Consider the following 25,305-nt stretch of genomic DNA (forward strand, 5'->3'; position numbering starts at 1 on the left):
GCACAGCCAGTCTGTCTCCCAGACCCCATTACCCTTATTTTCACCTGCAGGGGTGATAGTGGGAAAAATTCCTGAGCCTGACATTTTTTTGAGCGGGGGGGTGGGGGGTAGGGTGTTGTGGAAGTGTACCATATTTTTAATATTTAATAATTAATCTTTAAATTAATTAATAATAAATAAGTCAGGTACTCATTATGGTGAAATAAAAAAAACAAATTTCTATTAATATTCTGAGAAAATGCTGTAACCTAAAGATTCTGTTAACACAATTAGACACAATATGTTAAAAACAGGCATGATTAATTATTTATTCATTACTGTTAGTAAATCAAAGGATACCAGACAACTCAAAGAATTATGCAAATAAAGTTTAAAATAATTACAAGTATTATGATTATAGTTAGTTTTAATATATAAAATATTTAATAAATATTTTGTGTTGGATTATTAGGACATACATTTTGTGCTTTTGTTCATGTATTACACCTTACGCCGTAAGGCGGCCATGATGAACCAGATCGTCTGACCACCTGTACCGGCTCAAAAAAAACACTTTCTTATAATTAAACTTCATCAGAATAAAGATAAAATACTGAATTTATCTTGTATCTACCTCTGAAGTTCTTCCGATGTCTGAAATACAGGCGGTCCCCGGGTTACGACGTCAATCCGTCGTAAATCGATTTTCGGTGTAAATCGGAACATACGTATATTCTGTACGTAAATAACGTACTATACGCAGTTATCCTATCCTAAAGCTAGCCTTTTGGCAAATACCTTTATCCGTAGCTTCATTTAACTAAGGCTAAAAGCCTATCCTGATGCCGCGCACACCAAACACCAAATTCCGTTTACGACGCAGAACCACTTGGGTCCAAACGAGGCTTTATATGGTAAATGGGAGATGTGTAGTAACCACGGAAAATCGTAACTCGTGGACCACCTGTATGATGATTATGTCGATTGAATCGGAGCAATAATGTCTTCGGCACGACCAAACAAGTTGAAAACATAAACTGACCAAAACAAACTGGACTTAAGGCAGGAGGGAGGTAGCTTTTTTACGTAATGTCCGAAAATCAGAAGGCGGGATGACCCGCAAGTCAATCAAATGACACCGCCGTCATCCATCCAGCGCTGATGAGCGCCAGTGAGAGGATCATATTTCATCCTCAAAACAGATAGCACGCGCGCGCATGTGGTTTATTATTATGATTTGACGGATTTCCCCCCCAAAAAATTAAAATGACGGAAATCATGGTGACGGAGAACTTTAACTCATGCACTAAGCAAACCTTTTTTTTTTCTCGCGTATATGTCGGTACGCCGGAATTCCGGCGTGGTGCCTGAAAACTATCAGGCCTGCACCTGGACTTCCAACGGGCCGTGGCCAGCCCAAAGAGTGTTGCCATGAGAACGGCCTTCTGAGATGTGCGTGGCCGTGCCAACATGAACCAGCCATTAACGTCACCAGAGTGATCGCTGCCATACTGATGATGTCACAGGCATGAAGATGATGGCACTGTCATCCAGTAACTTAGTTGATACAGCGTTAACGAGTTTTCATTTAACTAGGTTATGCTTTAATTGCATGACATTTATCATGATGAAGTGATGGGCCTTCTTCACTCAAGAAATCTCTCTTGGTTTCATTTATAAATATACGAGGCGAGATGCACTACGCATTACTAAAAAGTTGTGCTGTCAATTCCAGGTGCCGCGATTAAAAGTCCTCACCAGGATTTTGCTCAGGCTTCCTGGATTGTGTTGATTCCACTAATTTTACCTGGATTGCTAATTAGGAAATCTAGCAAGCTTGAGCAAAATCCTGGCGAGGACTTTTAATCGCAGCACCTGGAATTGACATCACTACTAAAAAGCTGATGAGCCAATCAGGATGTGCAGAGATGCCAGTTAAAATGTCATCAGGCTGTATAGGCTGAGCTAAATGAAGTGAAAGCCTGTGACGGGACTGGCCAAGCAGGAGGCTCCGCCCCCACTGTGATCCAGTGACGTGTTTGGCTGAAGGGCGGGTCGTGTGTGTGTAGCAACTCACCTGTTCATCGCAGTCTGACTCCAGGTAAGTAGAGTCCTTGCTCAGGCAGTTGTCGAACCCACATTCATCACTTTCATTAAGACACTCGCATCCGGCTTTATTCACAAACGGCATCAGGTCCATCTACACACACACACACACACACACAGCCACACAGGAAGCCACTGTGAGTTTTAATCAGATATAGTGCCTTATCACTAGTGTGCAGGCAGAACTCTCTCCATGAGTCCGTTAGGCGTGTGCAGGTGACACACAGGCAGGTCTGAGTTACAGCTGGTGTTACCCTAGATACCCCAGCGCGGTGATACCCCAGGCGCGGTGATACCCCAGCGCGGTGATACCCCAGGCGTGGTGATACCCCAGGCGTGGTGATACCCCAGTGCGGTGATACCCCAGTGCGGTGATACCCCAGTGCGGTGATACCCCAGCGCGGTGATACCCCAGGCGTGGTGATACCCCAGGCGTGGTGATACCCCAGGCGTGGTGATACCCCAGCGTGTTGATACCCCAGTGCGGTGATACCCCAGCGTGTTGATTCCCCAGGCGTGGTGATACCCCAGCGTGGTGATACCCCAGGCGTGGTGATACCCCAGCCGTGGTGATACCCCAGCCGTGGTGATACCCCAGCGTGCCCACTGCACACACACTCACATATCCTCTGGGAATGTCCGAGTCCTCGCCACTCCCGGGATCATTCTCCACGTGCTGTCTGATCTTGTCCTCCAGGCCCGCTGCGTCCGCACCCTGGTACTGATCCACTCGGACCTTGTTCCGGAAGAACAGGAACGTGGGCGTGGCCGAAATGTTGTTGGCCGCCGCTGTTCCCTGAGGGGGCAGAGAGGGTGGGGGGCGTGAGGTGGGGGGCGTGAGGTGGGGCTGAAATGGCCCGTGTCTACTGTCTGCTTCAGATGGACATGAACCTCTGCCTCAAGTGAAGCCTCATCAAGAAACACAGTTACTTTGTCTTTAATGAATATTTCTGTGTGGTGGAGATCAACACAACATGACTGAATCTATACATGATCTATATTTCTAGATAGATACCCCAACCCCAACCCTGTGTGGTCGAGATCAACACAACATGACTGAATCTATATATGATCTATATTTCTAGATACCCCAACCCTAACCCTGTGTGGCTGAGATCAACACAACATGACTGAATCTATATATGATCTATATTTCTAGATAGATACCCCAACCCTAACCCTGTGTGGCTGAGATCAACACAACATGACTGAATCTATATATTATCTATATTTCTAGATAGATACCCCAACCCTAACCCTGTGTGGTCGAGATAAACACAACATGACTGAATCTATATATGATCTATATGTCTAGATAGATACCCCAACCCTAACCCTGTGTGGTCGAGATCAACACAACATGACTGAATCTATATATGATCTATATGTCTAGATAAATACCCCAACCCCATGTGGTCAAGATAAACCCAACATGACTGAATCTATATATGATCTATATTTCTAGATAGATACCCCAAACCTAACCCTGTGTGGCTGAGATCAACACAACATGACTGAATCTATATATGATCTATATGTCTAGATAGATACCCCAACCCTAACCCTGTGTGGTCGAGATCAACACAACATGACTGAATCTATATATGATCTATATGTCTAGATAAATACCCCAACCCCATGTGGTCAAGATAAACCCAACATGACTGAATCTATATATGATCTATATTTCTAGATAGATACCCCAAACCTAACCCTGTGTGGCTGAGATCAACACAACATGACTGAATCTATATAGATTATCTATATGTCTAGATAGATACCCCAACCCTAACCCTGTGTGGTCGAGATCAACACAACATGACTGAAGCTATATATGATCTATATGTCTAGATAAATACCCCAACCCTGTGTGGTCGAGATCAACACAACATGACTGAAGCTATATATGATCTATATGTCTAGATAGATACCCCAACCCTGTGTGGCTGAGATCAACACAACATGACTGAATCTATATAGATTATCTATATGTCTAGATAGATACCCCAACCCTAACCCTGTGTGGTCGAGATCAACACAACATGACTGAATCTATATATGATCTATATGTCTAGATAAATACCCCAACCCTGTGTGGTCGAGATCAACACAACATGACTGAAGCTATATATGATCTATATGTCTAGATAAATACTCCAACCCTGTGTGGTCGAGATCAACACAACATGACTGAAGCTATATATGATCGATATGTCTAGATAGATACCCCAACCCTGTGTGGCTGAGATCAACACAACATGACTGAATCTATATAGATTATCTATATGTCTAGATAGATACCCCAACCCTAACCCTGTGTGGTCGAGATCAACACAACATGACTGAATCTATATATGATCTATATGTCTAGATAAATACCCCAACCCTGTGTGGTCGAGATCAACACAACATGACTGAAGCTATATATGATCTATATGTCTAGATAGATACCCCAACCCTAACCCTGTGTGGCTGAGATCAACTCAACATGACTGAATCTATATATGATCTATATTTCTAGATAGATACCCCAACCCTAACCCTGTGTGGCTGAGATCAACACAACATGACTGAATCTATATATGATCTATATTTCTAGATAGATACCCCAACCCTAACCCTGGGTGGTCGAGATCAACACAACATGACTGAATCTATATATGATCTATATTTCTAGATAGATACCCCAACCCTAACCCTGTGTGGTCGAGATCAACACAACATGACTGAATCTATACATGATCTATATTTCTGGATAGATACCCCAACCCTAACCCTGTGTGGTCGAGATCAACACAACATGACTGAATCTATATATGATCTATATTTCTAGATACCCCAACCCTAACCCTGTGTGGCTGAGATCAACACAACATGACAATCTATATATGATCTATATTTCTAGATAGATACCCCAACCCTAACCCTGTGTGGCTGAGATCAACACAACATGACTGAATCTATATATGATCTATATTTCTAGATAGATACCCCAACCCTAACCCTGTGTGGTCGAGATCAACACAACATGACTGAATCTATATATGATCTATATGTCTAGATAGATACCCCAACCCTAACCCTGTGTGGCTGAGATCAACACAACATGACTGAATCTATATATGATCTATATTTCTAGATAGATACCCCAACCCTAACCCTGTGTGGTCGAGATCAACACAACATGACTGAATCTATATATGATCTATATGTCTAGATAGATACCCCAACCCTAACCCTGTGTGGTCGAGATCAACACAACATGACTGAAGCTATATATGATCGATATGTCTAGATAGATACCCCAACCCTGTGTGGCTGAGATCAACACAACATGACTGAATCTATATAGATTATCTATATGTCTAGATAGATACCCCAACCCTAACCCTGTGTGGTCGAGATCAACACAACATGACTGAATCTATATATGATCTATATGTCTAGATAAATACCCCAACCCTGTGTGGTCGAGATCAACACAACATGACTGAAGCTATATATGATCTATATGTCTAGATAGATACCCCAACCCTAACCCTGTGTGGCTGAGATCAACTCAACATGACTGAATCTATATATGATCTATATTTCTAGATAGATACCCCAACCCTAACCCTGTGTGGCTGAGATCAACACAACATGACTGAATCTATATATGATCTATATTTCTAGATAGATACCCCAACCCTAACCCTGGGTGGTAGAGATCAACACAACATGACTGAATCTATATATGATCTATATTTCTAGATAGATACCCCAACCCTAACCCTGTGTGGTCGAGATCAACACAACATGACTGAATCTATACATGATCTATATTTCTGGATAGATACCCCAACCCTAACCCTGTGTGGTCGAGATCAACACAACATGACTGAATCTATATATGATCTATATTTCTAGATACCCCAACCCTAACCCTGTGTGGCTGAGATCAACACAACATGACAATCTATATATGATCTATATTTCTAGATAGATACCCCAACCCTAACCCTGTGTGGCTGAGATCAACACAACATGACTGAATCTATATATGATCTATATTTCTAGATAGATACCCCAACCCTAACCCTGTGTGGTCGAGATCAACACAACATGACTGAATCTATATATGATCTATATGTCTAGATAGATACCCCAACCCTAACCCTGTGTGGCTGAGATCAACACAACATGACTGAATCTATATATGATCTATATTTCTAGATAGATACCCCAACCCTAACCCTGTGTGGTCGAGATCAACACAACATGACTGAATCTATATATGATCTATATGTCTAGATAGATACCCCAACCCTAACCCTGTGTGGTCGAGATCAACACAACATGACTGAAGCTATATATGATCGATATGTCTAGATAGATACCCCAACCCTGTGTGGCTGAGATCAACACAAGATGACTGAATCTATATAGATTATCTATATGTCTAGATAGATACCCCAACCCTAACCCTGTGTGGTCGAGATCAACACAACATGACTGAATCTATATATGATCTATATGTCTAGATAAATACCCCAACCCTGTGTGGTCGAGATCAACACAACATGACTGAAGCTATATATGATCTATATGTCTAGATAGATACCCCAACCCTAACCCTGTGTGGCTGAGATCAACTCAACATGACTGAATCTATATATGATCTATATTTCTAGATAGATACCCCAACCCTAACCCTGTGTGGCTGAGATCAACACAACATGACTGAATCTATATATGATCTATATTTCTAGATAGATACCCCAACCCTAACCCTGTGTGGTCGAGATCAACACAACATGACTGAATCTATATATGATCTATATTTCTAGATAGATACCCCAACCCTAACCCTGTGTGGTCGAGATCAACACAACATGACTGAATCTATACATGATCTATATTTCTGGATAGATACCCCAACCCTAACCCTGTGTGGTCGAGATCAACACAACATGACTGAATCTATATATGATCTATATTTCTAGATACCCCAACCCTAACCCTGTGTGGCTGAGATCAACACAACATGACAATCTATATATGATCTATATTTCTAGATAGATACCCCAACCCTAACCCTGTGTGGCTGAGATCAACACAACATGACTGAATCTATATATGATCTATATTTCTAGATAGATACCCCAAGCCTAACCCTGTGTGGTCGAGATCAACACAACATGACTGAATCTATATATGATCTATATGTCTAGATAGATACCCCAACCCTAACCCTGTGTGGCTGAGATCAACACAACATGACTGAATCTATATATGATCTATATTTCTAGATAGATACCCCAACCCTGTGTGGTCCATCAGTGGTATCTGGTGTCGAGTCCCTCACCTGACACACATGGACATCAACTTCGAGGAAGACCACTTGCGGGTAGCGGCTGCTCAGCATGTTGAAGGCCGGCGCTATTCTCACACACGGGCGGCACCTGTTCACACACACAGCGGACAGTGAGACTCCGGGGCGACCCGCCAGCGCGGAGGTGCACGGTTATCTTACCCCGCCATGGTGAACTTCACCACGGTCAGTCTGGAGCCGGCGCCCGCCAGCTCGGCCTGGAACTCCGGGTCGGTCGCGATCACCTTCACCCCGACCATGATGAGACTGCTGGAGGTTCAGCCCGCGGACGGCGTCGCTGCTGCGGAATTATCGCGGAAATATCGCAGAAATGTCGCCGGTGTGTCGCGGGTGTGTGACGGTAACGGCACGACGCTGCTGCTCCACTCACGCGCTTCCTCGTACGGCCCTGGCGACGTCACACACGCCGACCAATCAGAACCCGAGACGTGCGACGTGTCACGGGGGAAATACCTGAAAGCGTGAGCAAGATGTCGCAAATGACAACAAAAGTGAAACAAGAATGTCGTAAATGCGGCTGGACGGGCTGGTTAGTCAGACCTCATGTAACCGTGACATACGAGAATTATACTGTTTTAAACGGGATGCATCGGGTCTAGTATATTTTAAACATAATAAATGTATTGTATAATAAATCATTATTAAAAGTAAAAAATAACAGCAAGTACAAACAAATGGATAAATATAACGACTAATGAATAATAAAGAAATGTACAATGTAGAAATGTGTGTGCGGGCAGTACGGTAAACGAGTAAATTAACTGATGGACTTTGGCGCCTCCTTGTGGATATTTTTCTACTACTCTTTGCAAGAGACTGCAGAAATGTTTTCATTTAATTAACGGAATTAACGGATAGTTTACGTTACCGTTGATGTTTGGTCTTAATAGTTCGTTGTCCAAGAAAATATGGCATCACTTCAGACTTGGCCTTTCATAACGACTTTACTATTGAATTCACAGGCCATGGTAAACGTGCAGGTTACTAATGATGGTAGGTTCACAGATAAAAACGGCATTTATCTAAACCATGGAGCACTATAGTCAGTTCACTACAAGCTTTACGTCTGATTAATATTAAACTATTTCAGACAGCAGACAAAGTCCTGATATGGGTGTGCATGTGCTCAGATAGCTGTCATACCTGTGACAGGGGTCTCAGCTACAGAATAGTGTTTTATTTTGTGGCTATAAATGGGAAACAATAATTTGATCTTCATTTGAGTTCATCACTCTGGTTATTTGTTTTTGTTTATTTGGTAAAAGATGCCAAAACCTGAATGACTCTGTCAAAAATCCCAAACAGCATCAACTTGATGAGTCAAACACGCTAACAAATGTTGCTGCTTCTAAGGGGAGAGTATTAGATGTACGTTCATCCCACCATGGCCAGACCAGGTTATTGGGCTCACACAACTCCATACCATTCATTTAAAGTTCAGACTGTTTTGTTTATTATGAACAGAAAACACCCTCCTCCAGTATTATGATGAAATGCCTCTGAAGTACAAGATGCTTTTTGAGATCGCCATCTACATAGAGACGGCACTCTTCTGTTTTGTGTTGCTCTATGGTTTTCTTCATTTACTCTACTGTGAAATAGCAAGTCCACAAAACTCACCTGTCAGTGAACCAGTAAAGACGTAATAGATGACTGCAGTGAATCTGTCCCTCAGTAATATAATTACAGGTGACTGTCTCTCAGTAAAGTCATTAAAGATGACTGTCTCTGATTTTGCATTGTGCATTGTGCAATGCATTGTGAAGTATTAAAAGAACATCAGTCGGTTTTGAAGATTGCGGGAGGCTGGACTCCTACAGTGTGTGACAGGCATCCTTCAGGACTCTGATGTGTAGGGAGTCATCAGGACAGCCCTGTCAAACAAGACAAACATTCGGCAATCATATTCCAGTAGCCAAATTATGTAGTGGTAATTTTGCAAAGACCAGAACTACAATAACAGTTAATAAACCACATGTAGCACATCCCTGAGTTGAGTTCTATGTGTGCAGTTTAATAGCTTATAACTACATTATTAATGTGAATGCTGTGAATCTTATTCCACTTCAGCTATACAACAGGTGGAAGAATTTGGCCATACAGACTCAGAAAGAGGAAGAGGAGAAGGAAGATGAAGAAGAAGAAGAGGTGGAAACAGAAGCCAATGACATGGACACTCCGAGCAAAAGCTACGATGACCAGAGTGTGGTCCGTTTCCATGTCTATGGGGTTCCTCTCCAGCTGCACGTTAGTGTGTGTCTTCCCACCACAGAACCTCCTCACTGTTTCTGACTATGGGAGTTTAATTGGCCTAAAATGTACCTGGTTACACACACACACACACACACACACACACACACACACACACACACACACACACACACACACACACACACACACACACACACTGTTTGTTCAAATGGGTTGTTTAACCTCAGATATGTTTCTGAATAACTTAATGAGTAGGCTATTGCTCTGTAGATCTTACAGTAAAGGTCTTGAAATTGGAGTGTGTAAGAGGGACCTTTACGGGACCATTACTGAATTGTTGATGATCAGTAGTCAGCAGGTTAACAGCTTTATTCACTGTATCTGTGATACTCTCTGTCCTGTTTCTGTATGTTACCTGGTCAAACAGGTCAAACTGGGTGCTAACACCATCACCTGGTTCCCATGGGAACACACATTCTGTCATACCGATAAATATTTAAGTTGCTTGACTAACAGCAGGCGTTACCCTGCCTGTCTGTGTGGACTTCTTGAGGCTATAGAGATGTGACGTGTGAATATTTGGCTATGTTCCTTGACTTACCCTACCACTTATCCAGAGGTTATTTCAAATCTCAATGTTTGTATTTATTGTAAGAGTTAGCGCTTTTTGGAAGTTGATTATATGTTTGAACTTTTTCATTTTAAATTTCAAAATCTCATTTTCATATTTTGCTATATTAAATATATTAAATATTTTCATTTTCATATTTAACTGTTAAAAATTATTTACGAATAGCATGATGAGGTTATAATACAACTAAATAACAATATTAAAATTCACATTTCAACTTAGATTACGGTGAAGTCAGAGCCCTATACGTCTCTCTATACGGCTCTGGGTGAAGTTATTGCTGATAAAGGTCACATGTTTGATCCGCCTTCAATCGGGACGCTGCAGGACTCTACAGCCACGGAAGAGGTGGCGTCCAATCCCTGACGACCTTACTGTAAATCCCGCCTCCGAGTTTCAAACCTCACCAATCAACGGCTGGAACTTACATTTTCAGGCAAATAGTCCAATCCCGAAGCGTTACGTGGCGGACAGCCGAGCTGGACATGCGCACTTCCATTCATGGAGTGAGGGGCTGGTGCCGGCAGCTGGACGCTGAGTAACGCGGCTGGTCCACACACACACGCGGGGACTCGTTCACACTAGACGTGGTGCGGAGATGGCGGACCAAGTGACGACCACCGCAGACAAACTCTCTCTGCGTACGTGTGTCCTTTAGCGCCGTCACCGCGGCGACTGCGCGGCGCCTTGCGTCAGATCCAATGAAAGACATGGATTAGCATTAGCCTAGCATTCGCCTACCATTAACTTAACGTTAGCATTAGCATTAACATTAGCCTAGCATGGCGGCGGTGTGGGCGCAGCTCCTGTTGTAATTACTCGTATAGTCGGAGATGTCGGTTCAGTGTTTCATTCACTATCGAGGTCGTTACGGAGATCTGCGACAGGTCTGTGTAGCGCCGCAAGAGCCTGGAGCGCCAGTTAGCTTAGCATAGCGCCAGTTAGCATAGCATAGCGCTGTCATTAGCCCGCTAGCGTGGAACTCCACGCGGGGTACGGGACGGTTTAATGCGGGTACGGGTCGGTTTTATGCGGGTACGGGCCGGTTTTATGCGGGTACGGGTCGGTTTAATGCGGGTGCGGGCCGGTTTTATGCGGGTACGGGCCGGTTTTATGCGGGTACGGGCCGGTTTCATGCAGGTTTCAGAGCTCAGACACTGAGTGTTGTCTCCTTTGACAGGCGAGGTGTTCGTGTCTGACAAACACGGCAGTGATGAAGGCGGTGACGGGACGGAGCTGCACCCCTTCAAAACGCCCCTCAAGGTAATCCTGCTCACTGGTGGCGTGTCCAAACCTCCCGGGAGCTGCTTTATAACCCCATTTACCTGCATTATCCATCAGTAACCTGATGATGGCCATCTAGTAGCTCATGTGGTTATAGGTTAGTTTTGCAGTTTGTGCTTGTGGAGTTTGGAGTATATTGATTCCTAATAAGGTCTTGTGTTGTGGATGAGAGCTGCACTGATCATGGTTTTATCGTCACATTATGTTGCAGGCACTGCTCTTTGCTGGTAAAGAGCCGTACCCAACTATCTACGTGGACTCCCAGAAAGAGGGAGAGGTGGGTGTAGGGACTGTGTTTGAAATCAAGTGTGTTCATGTACTGTCATTGCCATCACACTTCTAGTCTGTGTACAGGATCAGTGTTCTTTCTCTCTCCCTGTCAGAGGTGGGCAGTGATCTCCAAAACCCAGATGAAGAATACCAAAAAACTCTTCCACAGGGAACAGCAGAAGTCTGATGCTAAAGACAAGAAGGAGGTTTGTTCCAGAGGAAATGTGTGATGCAAGCGTTGTAGTATGTATAGTGTATTGTGTTGTAGTGTTGTAGGTGTCTCTGGAAAGCGAGGCGTCACTACGTGTGCGTTGCTAACAGTCTTCCTCATCTTCCTCATCTGCTCATGGACAGACAGAAGATGCAGAGAGGAGAGAGAAGAATCTGGAGGATGCCAAGAAGATCGTAATTGAGAACGACCCCAGCCTGCCTGAACCCCAGACAGTAAGACCACCCTGATGGGCTGGTGTTGTGTGTTATTGAGAACGTCCCCACCCTGCCTGAATCACACCCTGATAAGACCACCCTGATGGGCTGCTGTTGTGTGGGTGGTGTTGGGGCTGTGGGGTGTTGTGAGGGTGGTGTTGGGGCTGAGGGGTGTTGTGTGGGTGGTGTTGGTGTTGGGACTGAGGGGTGTTGTGTGGGTGGTGTTGGGGCTGACAGGCTGGTTTTCTGTGTCAGGCTAAGATTCACCAGCTGGAGGCTTTTAGGGGAAAGAGAGTGAAGGTGTTCGGCTGGGTCCACAGGTTACGCCGCCAAGGTACGTAAACACACACACACACACACACACACACACTGGACCACGGCTCAGGGTTTCCATATGGCAGAAGTACTTCTCAATGATTGAAATGATTCCTGTGTGTGTGATAGGGAAGAATCTCCTGTTCATCGTGTTGAGAGATGGAACAGGATTCCTGCAGTGTGTCCTCACTGATAAACTGGTACGTAACATTGATTTAATCCATGATTTAATCCATGATTTAATCCACGCTCTGCACTGGGAGCGATGCAGTTCAGTTGGGGTTAGGTGCCTTGCTCAAGGGCAACTCAGTCATGGCTTCAGGCCTGGGAATCGAACCCACGACCCTCCGGTCACAAGATCAGTTCCCTACCACCAGGCCATGACTGCCTCTGGGCAATCTAGTCAATATCCCAAACAGTTGTAGATCATAAAATCCAGACCAGATGCACTGTGCGTGTTAAAGGAGTGTTGTGTACTTGGTGTGTGTCTGCGTGTGTAAGTGCTATAACGGCCTGGTGCCATCTGCAGAGGTGTGTGTGTGTGTGTGTGTGTGTGTGTGTGTGTGTGTGTTTGGTTTAACCGTGTCTGTGTTCTTATTCCAGTGTCAGTGCTATAACGGCCTGGTGCTGTCCACAGAGAGCACAGTGGCTCTGTACGGTACCATCAAACCCGTGCCCAAGGGGAAGCAGGTAAACACTTACTGAGTGAGTGGGTGACAGTTAATGAGTGTGTGTGATTGATGGTGTGTGTGTGTGTCATGATGGTGTGTGTGTGTCATGATGGTGTGTGTGTGTCATGATTGTGTGTGTGTCATGATTGTGTGTGTGTGTCATGATTGTGTGTGTGTGTCATGATGGTGTGTGTGTGTCATGATGGTGTGTGTGTGTCATGATGGTGTGTGTGTGTCATGATGGTGTGTGTGTGTCATGATGGTGTGTGTGTGTCATGATGGTGTGTGTGTGTGTGTCATGATGGTGTGTGTGTGTGTGTCATGATGGTGTGTGTGTGTGTGTCATGATGGTGTGTGTGTGTGTGTCATGATGGTGTGTGTGTGTGTGTCATGATGGTGTGTGTGTGTGTGTCATGATGGTGTGTGTGTGTGTGTCATGATGGTGTGTGTGTGTGTGTCATGATGGTGTGTGTGTGTGTGTCATGATGGTGTGTGTGTGTATCTTATGATGGTGTGTGTGTGTATCTTATGATGGTGTGTGTGTGTATCTTATGATGGTGTGTGTGTGTATCTTATAATTGTGGTGTGTGTATCTTATAATTGTGGTGTGTGTATCTTATAATGGTGGTGTGTGTATCTTATAATGGTGGTGTGTGTGTGTATCTTATAATGGTTGTGTGTGTGTGTATGTGTGCAGGCCCCTGGTGGACACGAGCTGCTCTGTGATTTCTGGGAGCTAATTGGTCTGGCGCCAGCAGGGGGCGCTGACAACCTGGTGAACGAGGAGTCTGAGGTGGACGTGCAGCTGAACAACAGACACATGATGATCCGTGGGGAGAACGTCTCCAAGATCCTGCGTGTGCGCTCCACCGTCACGCAGTGCTTCAGGGAGCACTTCTTCAGCCGCGGCTACTACGAGGTCAGGGTTGGGGTCAGAGGTCAGGCCCGTCAGAACTGTATCACACACTAACCATAAAGACACCTGACCTCCACTTACATACTGCACACACACGTTATAAACCACAGCAGGGTGGAAACAAACAGCACTAATCAAATGAAAGACCAGCCTGTGTGCTGGCTGTGATTGGCTGAGTAGAGGCTGTGATGGGCTGTGTGGTTCCTGAGTGGTGGCTGCTATGGTCTGTGATTGGCTGTGTGGTGGGTGAAAGTGCCCGTCTGTGTGTGGTGTACAGATCACTCCGCCCACGCTGGTGCAGACGCAGGTGGAGGGCGGCTCCACCCTCTTCAGCCTGAACTACTTTGGGGAGGAGGCGTATCTGACCCAGTCCTCCCAGCTCTACCTGGAGACCTGCATCCCCGCGCTGGGAGACACCTTCTGTATCGCCCAGTCATACCGCGCTGAGCAGTCCCGCACACGCAGACACCTGTCTGAGTGAGTCTCACACACACACACACACACACACCTTCTGTATCGCCCAGTCATACCGCGCTGAGCAGTCCTGCACACGCAGACACCTGTCTGAGTGAGTCTCACACACACCTGTCACACACATACACACATTAACGTGTCTGTGCTCTCCCAGGTACACACACACACATTAACGTCTCTGTGCTCTCCCAGGTACACACACACACATTAACGTGTCTGTGCTCTCCCAGGTACACACACACACATTAACTTGTCTGTGCTCTCCCAGGTACACACACACACATTAACTTGTCTGTGCTCTCCCAGGTACACACACACACACACACACACATTAACGTGTCTGTGCTCTCCCAGGTACACACACACACATTAACGTGTCTGTGCTCTCCCAGGTACACACACACACATTAACGTGTCTGTGCTCTCCCAGGTACACACACATTAACTTGTCTGTGCTCTCCCAGGTACACACACACACACATTAACGTGTCTGTGCTCTCCCAGGTACACACACATTAACTTGTCTGTGCTCTCCCAGGTACACACACACACACATTAACGTGTCTGTGCTCTCCCAGGTACACACACACACACACACACACACACACACACACACACACACACACATTAACGTGTCTGTGCTCTCCCAGGTACACACACACACACACACATTAATGTGTCTGTGCTCTCCCAGGTACACACACACACACACACACACACACACACACACACACACACATTAACGTGTCTGTGCTCTCCCAGGTACACACACACACACACACATTAATGTGTCTGTGCTCTCCCAGGTACACACACACACACACACACACACACACATTAACGTGTCTGTGCTCTCCCAGGTACACACACATTAACTTGTCTGTGCTCTCCCAGGTACACACACACACACATTAACGTGTCTGTGCTCTCCCAGGTACACACACACACACACACACACACACATTAACGTGTCTGTGCTCTCCCAGGTACACACACACACACACACACACACACACACATTAACGTGTCTGTGCTCTCCCAGGTACACACACACACACACACACACACACACACATTAACGTGTCTGTGCTCTCCCAGGTACACACACACACACACACACACACACACACACACACATTAACGTGTCTGTGCTCTCCCAGGTACACACACACACACACACACACACACACACACACACACACACACACACTAACGTGTCTGTGCTCTCCCAGGTACACACACACACATTAACGTGTCTGTGCTCTCCCAGGTACACACACACACATTAACGTGTCTGTGCTCTCCCAGGTACACACACACACACACACACACACACACACACACACACACACTAACGTGTCTGTGCTCTCCCAGGTACACACACACACACACACACACACACACACACACACACACACACACACACACACACACACTAACGTGTCTGTGCTCTCCCAGGTACACACACATCGAGGCGGAGTGTCCCTTCATGTCCTTCGAGGACCTGCTGTCGAGGTTGGAGGACTTGGTGTGTGACGTGGTGGAGCGCGTCCTCAAGTCTCCGGCCGCACCGCTGCTCTACGACCTCAACCCCGTATGACCTACGACCTCTTAGTCACTTAACTACCAAATGCGCTGTGAGGGTGATTCACACAGACCACTTTGTGCTGTAGGCTGACGGGTGGTGTTACAACACCAGCAGAGGTGCTGGTCCCTCTGGGGGGACAGGGTGCGGTCCTGCAGGGACAGACAGAGAACGTCTTCGTCCCTGTGTCTCATGTTAGTGATGGTGGCTTCAGACCAGACGCTGACCAGAGCCGCTTGTGTTGTAGAACTTCATGCCCCCCAAGAGGCCGTTCAGGAGGATGAACTACACAGACGCCATCGAGTGGCTGAAGGAGCACGACGTGAAGAAGGATGATGGGACCTACTACCAATTTGGGGAGGTTTGTGTTGTTCACCCTGCCCCCACTGGGGCAGAACACCCTGCCCTGTTAACCTGCCCCCACTGGGGCAGAACACCCTGCCCTGTTAACCTGCCCCCCACTGGCTGTGGGTGAGTGTGGGCCCACTGCCAGTCTGGTGCAACCACAGTATATTGTTTTGGTGAAGTGTTCGCATGTTTAGTTGGTTTTAAAGAATTGGCTCTTGTCTGCTTTCTGTGTGTGTGCGTTTCATGTTCCTGTAGGATATCCCAGAAGCCCCTGAGAGGCTGATGACTGACTCCATTAATGAGACCATCTTGTTGTGCCGCTTTCCTGCTGAGATCAAGTCCTTCTACATGCAGCGTTGCCCTGATGACCGACGCCTCACCGAGTCGGTGCGTAAGACGCTGGAATAGTGTGTGTGACGCGAGTGTTGCGCGCCGGAGACGCTCGTGTCTGTTACTGTTAATGAGGGGTATGAGGAGTGTGGCTCCCTTTCATACCATCTGTCTCTGTCACTTCTCCCTCCATCCCCCCCCCCTCTCTCTGTCTCTGTCTCTCTCTCTCTCTGTCTCTCTCTCTCGTGTGTGTGTGTGTGTGTGTGTGTGTGTGTGTGTGTGTGTGTGTGTGTGTGTGTGTGTGTAGGTTGACGTGCTGATGCCCAACGTCGGGGAGATTGTGGGCGGGTCCATGCGTATCTGGGATGCTGAGGAACTCCTGGAGGGCTACAAGAGAGAAGGCATTGACCCCACCCCCTACTACTGGTACACTGACCAGGTATGTGCAGGTGTAGCACTGCCCCGTAATACTGGTACACTGACCAGGTATGTGCAGGTATAGCCCTGCCCACTACTACTGGTACTCTGACCAGGTATGTGCAGGTATAGCCCTGCCCACTACTACTGGTACACTGACCAGGTATGTGCAGGTATAGCCCTGCCCACTACTACTGGTACACTGACCAGGTATGTGCAGGTGTAGCCCTGCCCCGTAATACTGCTACACTGACCAGGTATGTGCCGGTATAGCCCTGCCCACTACTACTGGTACACTGACCGGGGGCGTCATGTACGAACGGTGCGTACGCACAAAAACATTGCGTGCGCTGTGTTTCACGGAAACGGGTAGATGTACTAAATGTGATATGAACGTAAGAAATTGCTTACACCCACAACACTTTCACTTTCATTTCTAATGTGTTTGTCAATTAGCGACACTTAAAGTTGATGCATTGAAATTACATCGCATACATTGTAATAAAGCCCGTATTTGTGTAAAATAAAGTAGAAAATTAAACAGTAAATTAATCAGACAATTTCATTGCCTTACTGAAATAATCATTCAACGTGTTTCCACTTAGCCTAGATTATATAAACATGCATTAAATGTTGTGCTGGAGTTCTTGGGAGATGGCAGCGTTGGCATTACTGGAAGATATTGATGATGGCCGAATTCGCCGAGAGCGCGTTTTCTGTGACCATTATAATTTTTTTGGCCCATGATGATGAGTGGCTTATAAGCCGTTTCAGATTTCCAAGAACTGTCCTCTTGTGTTGAGTTGGGTCCAGTTTTGGAGAGAGAAACGCGAGGAGTCGCACATTGCCAGCGACAACGCTCGGCTTCCTGGCGACTGGCTCGTTTCAAAGAGAACTGGCAGACCGGTTGGGGAGATCCCAGTCATCTTTGAGCTGGGCCATGCCAGCTGTTTTGTATGGGATCATCTGCATGTCAGCTAGTTATATAAAGTTCCCATACGAAGCGGTTGACCAGGCAAACATTAAAGCGCAATTTGCAGCAATAGCCAGTTTCCCTAATGTAATCCGAGCGATCGACTGCACATTTCTATAAAGGCACCATCTGAGTAGGAATTTGCATATGTGAATAGAAACCACTTTAATTCCATAAACGTGCAAATAATCTGTGATGCAAAAATGTACCTTACTAATGTAGTGGCACGTTGGCCTGGATCAACCCAATGATTCGTACATCCTTACAAACAGCATGGTTGGGATAAGATTACAAGCTAGCAGAGTGCGTAATGGGTAGTTTCTTGGTAAGCAACAAATTTAAAGCATTTCAAAAAAAGCATTTGACATTTCCAGCTTAGAATAATTCATTTTAAACATGGGTAATTGTTAAATTACTTAGGAAACAGTGGCTACACGCTCACAAGCTGCGGCCTCGGTGGTTTATACTTTCGCGAGTGACTGTAGCGCGTGACTCCGCACACCTCACGCGCAGTGATGGCTAAGTTACCTTGAAAAAGTAATCCGATTACTGATTACTGATTACTCCTTTAAAAAGTAACTTGGTTACGTTACTGATTACTTGATTTTAAAAGTAACTACGTTAGATTACAAGTTACTTTAGTAGTTACATTCAGCAGCAAAATAAAATTTTCCAATACTCACTTTATTGGAAGTGCATTTTTAACAGTAACAATTGAAGCAGGTTCGGTAACCAAGGCAGAAACTGCTTAATCCAAAAATCCAGAGGAGGGAAACTTTATTGATAACGCAACCCTGGCGCGCGCAGGCCCCGCCCCCTCAGCGTCACTTAAAGGGCAAGACTCGCCGTGAGGAGTAGTAGTCGCTACAGTATCTCCTGACATTACGTTTGTGTAGCTGCGCGGTATTATTTGTAAATGTAAACATAATACAAGCGAATTGTTCAGTCAGACAGCTTGTGAAACGAAATACCATAAAAATTTCAAGCATTTTAAAGTAGGCTACATTAGTCAAAATTCCAGCACTTTTCAAACCTGAAACACAAAGCAACATTAAAATTGGTCAGGTAAATGTTCCTTCCCCTGTTTTTGAGGGGCATTTCTTTATACTACCACATATCGTTACAGGAGGACACTGTAAAAAATGACTTGTAAAACGTGCTCGTGCTCTCACAGGGTCGCGCGCAGCGTGCGGAGTCGAGCGCTACGGTCAGAGGCAAAAGTATAACTGAGCCAAGAAGAAAGTAAAAATATATATTTTTACTAGGGAAAATAAAAACAGTAACGCACAGTTATTTGGATAAGTAACTTTAATCTGATTACTGGACTGGAAATAGTAACGCGTTATATTACTCGTTACCGAAAAAAGTGGTAAGATTAGAGTAACGCGTTACTAAGTAACGCGTTACCGACATCACTGCTCACGCGAACCCCGCGAACGGCGGAAGCGTTTATACAGGTACTTAAACTCCGCGTTCTTTGCAGTGTTGTCCGAAACGATATGTGGTAGTATAAAGAAACACCCCTCGAAAACAGGAAGGAACATTTACCTGACGAATTTTAATGTTGCTTTGTGTTTCAGGTTGAAAATGTACTTGAAAATGCTTGAAATTGTTATTACTTCGTTTCACAACAAATGGCTGTCTGACTGAACAGTTCTCTTGTATTACGTTAACAAATGCGAGCCTCTTGTATTTCCAGGACAAAACATGAAGGAGAACGTGAAGACGTTAATATTGGGCATTTTGAAAATAAACAACCATTAAATAATGTGATAAAAAAGCAAATTATTTCGAATTTCGACTATATGTATAAATATTTAACTTAATTAAGTGCTGGGAAATATTGTATATTTAGTGCAATAGTGCACTTTCAGTGTCACTCATTAAAATCAGTTTAGAAAGAAAGCGTTGTAGACCCCCCCCCCCCCCCCCCCCCCCACCCCCCTTTTTTTTGGATGGAATATCGTGATAAAAAATCGAAATCGTGATTTTATGCAAAAAATCGTGGTTATTTTATTTCCATATCGCCCACCCCTGGCGCAGCCTAACCCAGGTGCCATACAAGCAAGGCAACAAATCATAGCTACAATATAAAAAGATAAGAGACAGTCCCACAACATTTAAGGCTTCACACAAGCTGTCCCACTCAGACCTTTTGCGCTTTGCTGAATTTCATTCAGGAGCATCTCCACTTTCACATTCAGTGAAATTCCTCCTCTTTCCCCGTTTAGACATGGTTTGTGATAGATCAGAGAGGAAACTTCTCCGGTGCAGGGCAAATTTAAATGAATTTGCATATTTATAGGGGGGTGTGTCACAGGATGTGTCAGCCACTCCTGTGTGCGCTCAATTTCACGTTGATGTTGAGAAATGCTTGCGTGGATTCTGGTGTACGCATGGTTTGATATATCTGGATTTTTTTTTTGCGTACGCCAATTTCTGGATTTGTACATACGCCATTTTTAGTAAGAAATCCACGTACATGAGGCCCCGGGTATGTGTATGTGTAGGTGTAGCCCCGCCCACTACTACTGGTACACTCACCAGGTATGTGCAGGTGAAGTATTCTGACTAGCTGTGTCAGGTTAAAGGAACTCTGTGTGTGTGTGTGTGTGTGTGTGTGTGTGATGACCTCCTGAGTGGAGGGTGTGTGTGTGCGAGTGCGTGTGCATATATCTGTACCGTATTTTACGGACTACGGCACACCGTATTATAAGGCGCAGTCTGAATTACAGGCTCTATTTCTGTACGGCAATGTATTATTCTGTACGGCACCGTATTATAAGGCACATGCTAAAATATACGTCTACAAGAAAAGTAAAGGACGCAAAACAGTGATTTTTAATTGAAGTTTACATTACTACTTGACAAAACACACAAACACATTATTTTTACTCACTCTTCTCCCACAAATCCATCAAAGTCCTCATCCTCTGTGTCTGAATTAAAAAGCTGTGCAATTTTTCTAACGAGCAGTCCGGGTTCCCGCTCATCAATGTCTGAGTCAGTCTCATCGCCAAGCGGCTGTTCAGCAATGATGCCGGCTTTCGCGAAAGCTCGGACAACAGTTACATCAGAAATCTTAGCCCAGGCATCCACAATCCATTCACAAACGGTGGCGTAACTTGCCCGCCGCTGCCTCCCAGTTTTAGTAAATGTGTGTTTGCCGTCTATCATCCATTGCTCTCAGGCCGCTCACAACTTCACTTTAAAGCTCCGAATTAATTTTTTTTACATGGCTTTTAATGTTGTCTGTGAGATGAGCGCGCATGGAGTCACAGATCAGCAGGGACGGTGATGTGTGGAAAAAAACCACCCGGTCTCTTTACATACACCTCTCTCAGCCACTCTCCCATTTTCTCCTCGTCCATCCAGCCCTTTTGGTTAGCCTTAACTATTATTCCGGCTGGAAACTTTTCTTTCGGCAGCGTCTTCCTTTTGAAAATTACCATAGGCGGTAGTTTCTGTCCATTACCTTGACAGCCAAGAACAATGGTGAACGCCGATTTCTCATGCCCCGTGGTGCGTATCGATACCGTGCTAGTCCCCTTTTTCTCCAAAGTATGGTTCACGGGGATGTCGAAAGTGAGGGTGACCTCGTCCATGTTGATGTGGCTGGGTTCGATCTTTTTCTCCGTAATCCTTTTACGACAGTATGTACGGAAAATGGCCAGCTGTTCTTCGTAATCTGCTGGCAGTCGCTGTGCCACAGTAGTCCTTGCGCGGATAGAAAGATGACGCCGTTTCATAAAACGAAACACCAAGAAGGCCCTCCTTGAAAATCGTCTAGCTTCATGTCTTGTGCTATCGTTGTTGCCTTTAGTCGAATAGTGACTGTTGAGATGCTTCTCCCAGCCGCTCTTTGTTCAGATATCCATTGCTCAACTGTGGCCACCTCGCATTGTTACCACGAAAACTCTGTCTCGACTTCTTTACTTGATGCAGTTCATTTTCTTGTTTTCTCCATTTTCGAACCATAGATTCAATTATGCCAAATTGTTTCGCAGCTGCTCTATTCCCATTTACAGCCACAAGCCACATAACTGATAGCCTGTAGCTTGAACTGTGCCTCGGAAGCGTGTCTCTTCACTGGTGCCATATTCAAGGGTTGTTGAAAAACAAATGTTGTTTTGCAGCATACCTGTAGGTAAGCCTAAGTACCGGTACTGTGTATTACGTAGTAATCTCTAATTGGTTTACGTGCGAAACACGCGTAAACCAATCCGAGAATACTACGGTATGTTAGTGTTAGTGTTCTCTGATTGGTTTATGTGCGGTACTCGGTACACGTATAAGGCGCACCATATTAAAAGGCGCACATCTGATTTCTGTGGAAATTTTAGGCTTTTAGGTGCGCCTTATAGTCCGGAAAATAAGGTAATGTGTTGTTGGTGTGTGTGTTCCAGAGGAAGTACGGGACGTGTCCTCATGGAGGTTATGGTCTGGGTCTGGAGAGATTCCTCACGTGGCTACTCAACCGTAACCACATCCGTGATGTGTGTCTCTACCCACGCTTCATCCAGCGCTGCCGGCCATGAAACACACACACACACACACAATCTCTCCTGCATCGTCCGATCTCCCTGCACTGCTAGACTACCACAAGTGAGCCAGATTACTGAAGTCACAGCTGCCCATGTTAATAAACCACAGTATGAAATTACATTATAATGTATCTTAATACTTAATACTGTATGATCTTAATACTAAGATGATTTCTGTGCAGTAATAAACGTGATGATTGTGTCCATGTGCTATTCTGACTAATTCCTCTAGAGGTCAGTGTGTTCTCAGAAAACCCATGAGGTGGCACTCTTTGACAAGGAGAACCCCACTACCAGTTCTGGTGGGCAGAAAGGCCACCCATAATCCACACAGGTTCATACCCACGTGATGGGGAAGCACAGTCCTTGAAAGTTTGTGAATCTGAAAAAATAAGTTAAAGGCCCTGGAAAGTTTTTGAAAACAGGCATGAAAGATTTTAAGAAAGTCTGCAAAGTGATTCCTTTAGCATTGGTTCAATTAATCAAAAATGTCATTTTATATTCAGAGTTGACTGTTTCGATGCCCATGTTAAAAGTGAATGACTAACTTCAAGTGCAATAAGATTATCACTGATGGTATGAGACAAAATATATAATGGAGAATCTTTCAAGAAACATCCTAATACAAATTATAAAACCACAATGGCTTGTCGACTTACTTTTTGTAAGTCAGAAGATGAATTCCAGGAGCATTTGTTTTTTCATGTCAATATTCAAAGTTTTTGCATGGACACTAGAAACTAGATTCATCTCAAACTTGTTTTCCGCATAAAGTAAAATGGTATCAAAAGAAAAAAATTTAAGTTCAGATTTCTCTGATACCATAAATGTAGTCGTACTTTTAGCAAAATACCACATTCACTACAGTAAATGGAGTGGTTAAAAGCCTTCTTTTCTCTTTATGAATTAAATTCGTATTACTCTTCATTAAGTAGATTTAAAAACTTGGAAAATGCTAGAATATTCTCACACCAGATTTCTCTAGAAATCTATAGTTCTAATCTCATTATATGGCTTTGCTCCTCTGTTTTATGTATGTACTGTATGTGTATATGCATATATGTGTATTATTGTTATTTGTCTACTGTCAACGTGTAATTTTTTTGCCAGCACAAGTTTGGTCATTCTCCTGTAGAGAAATTCGTTCGTTCAGCACTGAAAGCTAGTGTTTCCTGTATGTAGTTAACGTATGTGTTCTCACAGGTGCATTGCTAAATTGCTAGTCATGTTGAGTGTGAATGAAGTTTTTGTTGGATCAGCGCTTAATATAATGCACAGAAAATTTCAGGATGCATGGCTTGCGGGCCAACCGCCCCCACACCGGAGCACCAAGCCGGGCCCCGGAACCCCAAGGTCCCCCCCCCCCCCGGAGGGGAGCAGCCGGGAGAGGACCGGGCACGACACACACCAGACCCAGAACCAGCCGTCCCCACACATACACTCTTACTTACATTCACCCCCATATATACACCCCTACATACCTGCACACTACCCCTTATATACACCCTTACTATGTATACATCTACACTCATCCTTATACACATACACCCAAACTCACCCTCATATGTAGACCCTCACATATATACACCTACACACACGTACATTCACCTCAACATAAATTCCTCCACACATTCACCCACAACCATATACACTCTTGCGGACATATATACACCCCCCCAAACACGTACTCATTCATCTACCTATACAAAAAGAGACAAGGACAAAGACACACATTCATCCAAACTAACACCCTCCGCGCGGGAGCAAATGGCTGGACCAGCAAGGATCGGTAGCAGTTCCAGGATGCCACCAGCCCTGCGCTAGAGACCCGCGCTAGCGACCCACCCCCGCTCTGGCAGGGAGCAGGAAACGAAGGCCTTCCCACCCCTCCACCCCCAGTGCTGTGTAGGTGTTGGTGTATATGCATGTATGGTAGTGTGTGATACTATGGTGTAGTTAAAATTGACAGTGGGCGTGGTTTAAATCAGCCCTGGGTGTTTTACCAAATTTTTTAGAGAAATCTGCAGGTAAAGAATCTGAGGAGCTGAAGTAGTCATTATCCTCACAGCCCACTTTGTGGATAATGTAATCTCATAGTGCTCTACGTCTTACAGCATAGGTCAGCTGTGTGACTGCTCTATATCTTACAGCAGGGGTCAGCTGTGTGACTGCTCTAGGTCTTACAGCGGGGGTCAGCTGTGTGACTGCTCTAGGTCTTACAGCAGGGGTCTGTATTTTTATATAATTTAATTTATATAATTAAATTTTTAAGTAGTTGCAAGTTGTGGAACCTTGCCAATTTTATTTATTTTACTACAGTTTTATTAGTTTAATGTAGTGTTTGGATAACTGAGCAGTTCAAGTTATTGTGTTGTGTTTGTACAAGTTAAAAAAATGTGTGCAACAATAAATAACAGACATGTCTTGGATTTACCTTTGTGTGTTTACATT

General features: G+C 44.8%; 2 protein-coding genes across 2 annotated transcripts in view; one reads left to right on the forward strand and one right to left on the reverse strand.

The window, feature by feature from the left end:
- The window catches only part of txnl1 (thioredoxin-like 1), a 37,684-nt gene extending 29,829 nt beyond the window's left edge, over window positions 1-7,855 (reverse strand). The window contains exons 1-4 of the mRNA XM_076986346.1: window positions 7,601-7,855; window positions 7,433-7,529; window positions 2,708-2,881; window positions 2,057-2,179 (exon numbers count right to left, since the gene is read on the reverse strand). Coding sequence (XP_076842461.1) covers window positions 2,057-2,179; window positions 2,708-2,881; window positions 7,433-7,529; window positions 7,601-7,698 — 492 coding nt within the window. The 5' untranslated portion in view covers window positions 7,699-7,855. The remainder of the gene's footprint in view (window positions 1-2,056; window positions 2,180-2,707; window positions 2,882-7,432; window positions 7,530-7,600) is intronic.
- A 2,930-nt stretch (window positions 7,856-10,785) lies between these two features.
- Window positions 10,786-23,056, forward strand: nars1 (asparaginyl-tRNA synthetase 1). The gene is made up of 15 exons (XM_076986347.1): window positions 10,786-10,942; window positions 11,482-11,564; window positions 11,797-11,862; window positions 11,969-12,061; window positions 12,210-12,299; window positions 12,537-12,615; window positions 12,726-12,796; window positions 13,200-13,286; window positions 13,965-14,186; window positions 14,461-14,660; window positions 16,116-16,251; window positions 16,490-16,603; window positions 16,846-16,977; window positions 17,228-17,359; window positions 22,717-23,056. Exons 1-15 carry the CDS (start codon window positions 10,900-10,902, stop codon window positions 22,846-22,848), a joined length of 1,680 nt encoding a protein of 559 aa, XP_076842462.1. The 5' UTR covers window positions 10,786-10,899; the 3' UTR covers window positions 22,849-23,056.
- Window positions 23,057-25,305: the final 2,249 nt, after the last annotated feature.

Source organism: Brachyhypopomus gauderio, unplaced genomic scaffold (assembly GCF_052324685.1).
Source record: "Brachyhypopomus gauderio isolate BG-103 unplaced genomic scaffold, BGAUD_0.2 sc46, whole genome shotgun sequence".
NCBI classification, from domain to species: Eukaryota; Metazoa; Chordata; class Actinopteri; order Gymnotiformes; family Hypopomidae; genus Brachyhypopomus; species Brachyhypopomus gauderio.